The 4,092-nt window shown below is 46.9% G+C and overlaps 1 protein-coding gene across 1 annotated transcript in view; it reads left to right on the top strand.

Annotated features, from left to right (window-relative positions):
- LOC116074447 (E3 ubiquitin-protein ligase TRIM39-like) overlaps nt 1-2,606 on the top strand; it is a 21,781-nt gene extending 19,175 nt beyond the window's left edge. The window contains 4 exon segments of the mRNA XM_031347021.1: nt 443-465; nt 981-1,096; nt 1,659-1,982; nt 1,985-2,606. Coding sequence (XP_031202881.1) covers nt 443-465; nt 981-1,096; nt 1,659-1,982; nt 1,985-2,205 — 684 coding nt within the window. The 3' untranslated portion in view covers nt 2,206-2,606.
- The last annotated feature ends 1,486 nt before the right edge of the window (nt 2,607-4,092 follow it).

Below are 4,092 nucleotides of genomic sequence, written 5' to 3'. Positions count from 1 at the left end.
GAGTCTCAAGTCAGGATTGGTATAAATTAGTGTTTATTAACCAGTGCTCTAGACAAGGGAGTCTAGACGACAGTGGAAAATGTCCTGGGCCACTAGGCTGGAATTGTCTGTACTGAGCCTCCAGATGCAGAGGTGTGTGGTTGGATTTGGAGGACAAAGAAAAAGCAGACACAACCTCTGTCCCTTGCAAGGAGCCTGCAGTGTCTTTGAAGAACCAAGTCAAACATAAAGGAAACCATTTTGAAGTGATATTACCACACTTTGTTATGGCCAGCAGTGGCATTCCATAATCGACATACACTAGGTCCCTTGAAGTAGGACCCTCAGTTTGCCTGGTTCCTACTTTGGAGATTTAGAACTGTAGAGAAAAGAGAGAAACTTTTTGCCATCGTGTTCCATGAATTCTAGGACCAATCTTACATTCTTTTCTCTTTTTCTCTAGGATGTGAAAAGTACCCTAGAAAAGTAAGTGACTCTGTCTCTCTAGGTTAGGTCTTGGCTTAGAGACTGGGTTTAATAATGACTTGAAGGAAGTAAGAAAGGGGAAGTCATACAGTGTATGAGTCGGATACAGAGGAGGATGAGCTGTTGGGAGTGATAAATCTTCACTTCCTTTTGACATGAGGCTGTGCTTGGCCAGAGCAGTGAGAACAGAGCCACATTCTGCTTATGCCTGTAGGTGGCTGTATACTTGGAGTACACAGCTGTGTACCTGTGGCTGTGTTCAAACAAGATGGCAGAAGAGGTTGGGAGCACAGGAGTGTAAGTAGTGGAGGGGTGACTGTCTATCTCCATGAAATGTAAGACTCATTCTTAAGATACAGATCTGTCAAGGGGACCACATAGCTCTCTGGGTATAAAGGAATGAAAAGACTATCTTCAAGGAAAAAGGGAAGTTGGAGAGGTCTGGTGTTGCTTACATATTCATTTGGCTACAACTCCCCTGACCCTGTTCTTTCTTTATCTCCGATCCTTCCTAGATGTGAGAAAGTGAAGACCATGGAGGTGACTTCAGTGTCCATAGAGCTGGAAAAGAACTTCAGCAATTTCCCCCGGTAGTACTTTGCCCTAAGGAAAATTCTTAAACAACTAATTGGTGAGTTGTTCCCAAAAGGATACTGACAGGGCATGCAGAGGAGTGGAAGGTTCAGATCCTTCCAGTGAGCTTCACTTCTCTAAGGCCCACTCTACCTGCCCCATCACCAACTTTCAGTCTCACCTTGAATCGTAGTTCAGAGAAGAGGCCTTAGGTGTCATCTGCTCTAAATGGCGACCTAAACATGGTAAAGGGTTCCTAACTTATCAGGTGGAGTGAGCATGGACCGCATTTACCATCTTAGCCAGGAAAGTGAAAGGGGGACATCATTAATATTTATGCAGAGAAAAGCAGTCAGAAGGCAGGACTATTTCAGGATGCAAGCTCCTGTTCATCCTCTGCCCAACCCCTACTGCCCACCTGTACTGCTCCTTCTCTCTGGCCTTCCCTCCGACAGTGCCTTTCACTTTTCCATTCAGCAAAAGCAAGCATGATTTGAGGTTAGCCAACCCACAGTGTTCTGGGGACTTTGCCGGCATTGTACAGGGAGGCTGGGAAAGTGAGGCAGGGATGTTTAGCTATTCCCATCCTCATCTAGCTCCACTCTGGCTTCTTCCGCCAGTGGATGTGACCCTGGACCCTGAGACGGCTCATCCTAACCTCATCCTGTCAGAGGATCGGAAAAGTGTCAAGATTGTAGAGACAAGACTCCGAGACCTCCCTGACACACCGCAGCGCTTCACTTTCTACCCTTGTGTCTTAGCTACTGAAGGCTTCACCTCAGGTCCACACTACTGGGAGGTGGAGGTGGGGGACAAGACCCACTGGGCAGTAGGAGTATGCCGGGACTCTGTGAACAGAAAGGGTGAACTGACTCCACTCCCTGAGACTGGCTACTGGCGTGTGCGGCTGTGGAATGGGGAAAAGTATGCAGCCACCACCACGCCTTTACCCCATTGCACATCAAGGTGAAGCCTAAGTGGGTAGGCATATTCCTAGACTATGAGGCTGGCACACTGTCTTTTTACAATGTCACAGACCGTTCGCATATCTACACCTTCACTGATACTTTTACTGAAAAACTTTGGCCCCTCTTCTACCCAGGGATCCGGGCAGGTCGGAAGAATGCTGCACCACTTACCATTAGGCCCCCAACAGATTGGGAATGACAAGAGATGCAGTTTAATTGGGGTGAGGCAGGGTCAAGAGCGGTGGGCCTTCCTAACTGTGGCCTGCTGGAATGTCTTGGTGTCTGCGTGGTTCCAGGCTTGAGCCATTGTGAGAAACCACCTCGCATCTGGGATGGTTGGTGTGAAGGAGCAAAGATAGGCCTGGGCTGCATGACCAAGCACAGATGAGTGTCCCTCCTTACTGTAGTGGGAGAGTGGACTCCCAGGGGATGGTACTCTGGTGTCCCACAGGTTTCCTAGTGCACCAGGACAGGTGGAGAAAGCAAAGGCTTTCCAGAAACAAAGTCTATCAGAAAGGGTCTTAACTTGCTTAAAATGCAGGAAACAGAAACCTTTAAAAGGCTTCTGTGACTCCAAATAAATAGCCTTGTTCCTTGTGGTAGCACAAAGGATCTGTATACCTCTGTGTTGGAAAGATGAGTGGCAGTTGATGTTACAAGTCTAGGAGTTGAGGGGCTTTTCTGGGGCCAGAGATTGAGCATTAAAGTTAGGAGAAGGATCAGGGAAGAGGCTGAAGGAATGTTTCTAGAATGAATGAAGGGAAGGGGGATTCCTTTGGTCTCTTTCCTTCTTAGGGTAATTCTATCATTACCCGTAGGATTAGCCAGAGGTTCAGATTTGGGGAGAAGGAAAGGATGGGGAGAAAGGAGAATCCATGTCCCAAAGGCTTGGGTTATTCCTGTTTCCTGCAGTTGGCTGTCTCTAAAATGTAGGCTCCTATTGCTCCCTTATAAAGGTGAGATGGAAGCAATCCTGCAAGACATATATCTTCCCTTCCATTGGTTCCCAAAGCAACTTGGAGGGGAGTCAGATGTTAGAGAAGAGAGAAAGATGTAGCCAAAGCCTTGGCCTTAAAGAATGTTGCTAAGTAGTTATTCCCAAATTGTCCACCTTGTCCCCTGGCTCCTATGTCTAAGGAAAGAAGGGAAGGTAATGGAGTCTTTCTCACCCCTTGAGAACAGGGTAGAAGAGGGTGGTTTGTGTAGCAAAGGGCCAGAAGACAGCTCAGCTTCTATTTCCACCCTTTGACATTCCCCTTTTCAGAGAATGTAAATTATCCTATTAGGCCCAAATAAACAACCCATAGGGTACATAATTTGTCACAAAAGGTAAGGTGGTGCATGCCAAACCAAACAACCTGGATTATCTGCTGCCTGGGTAATCTTCACACAAGACTGAGACAGGAAACTGCATTGAGGACATTCAGTTCCTCTGCCACCTCAACAGGACTTTGTCCACTCTACTCTTACCTTTGTGCCTTGTCTGTGGTTCTTTGTGGCAAGATAATTTGGTTGGTGAAAATATGGAACAAAGTATCCACTAATGTGATCTCTTGAGTTGTGTGGTAATTTGGCAGTGGCCTTATGTGAGAATGGATGGGTGTGGAAACTATGATATTGGGTCTCACCTTCTGCCCCTAATGGAAGTTTGGGTAAGCTTAGGAATCCACATGTTAATACACTCCCCTCATTTGACTCTGAAGGTCCATACAAAACACCCAGGGTAAGTTTCAGCCGATTTCCTTATTCTGAGCTGGAAGCCTGGCTCTCTACCCATCCTGGCAGGGCCTGAGACAAGAACAGAGCTCTGCTTCCCTCACCTTGGGCTTCAGCTTGGATCCCTCTGCTTCTGACCTTGGATGATGTTAGCCAGTAACTGGGAATCAGAGGTAAACACCACACCAGGCTGAAGAAGTGAGAAAAGGTCAGAGGAAGGAGGGTGAAATGGTTACTAATAGATAGCCGAGGAGACAGGCCATGCTATTTGGTTATTTGTGCTATAAAAACTGTTCATGTAACTAGCCCTTGGAACAGCAAGTGGGAGAAGGCTAGGAGCTCTTTGCTCAGGGATGTTTTGTCCTCTTAA

This window comes from Mastomys coucha, unplaced genomic scaffold (assembly GCF_008632895.1).
Source record: "Mastomys coucha isolate ucsf_1 unplaced genomic scaffold, UCSF_Mcou_1 pScaffold3, whole genome shotgun sequence".
Lineage (NCBI taxonomy): Eukaryota > Metazoa > Chordata > Mammalia > Rodentia > Muridae > Mastomys > Mastomys coucha.
This window is presented reverse-complemented; position numbering and strand designations above follow the sequence as displayed.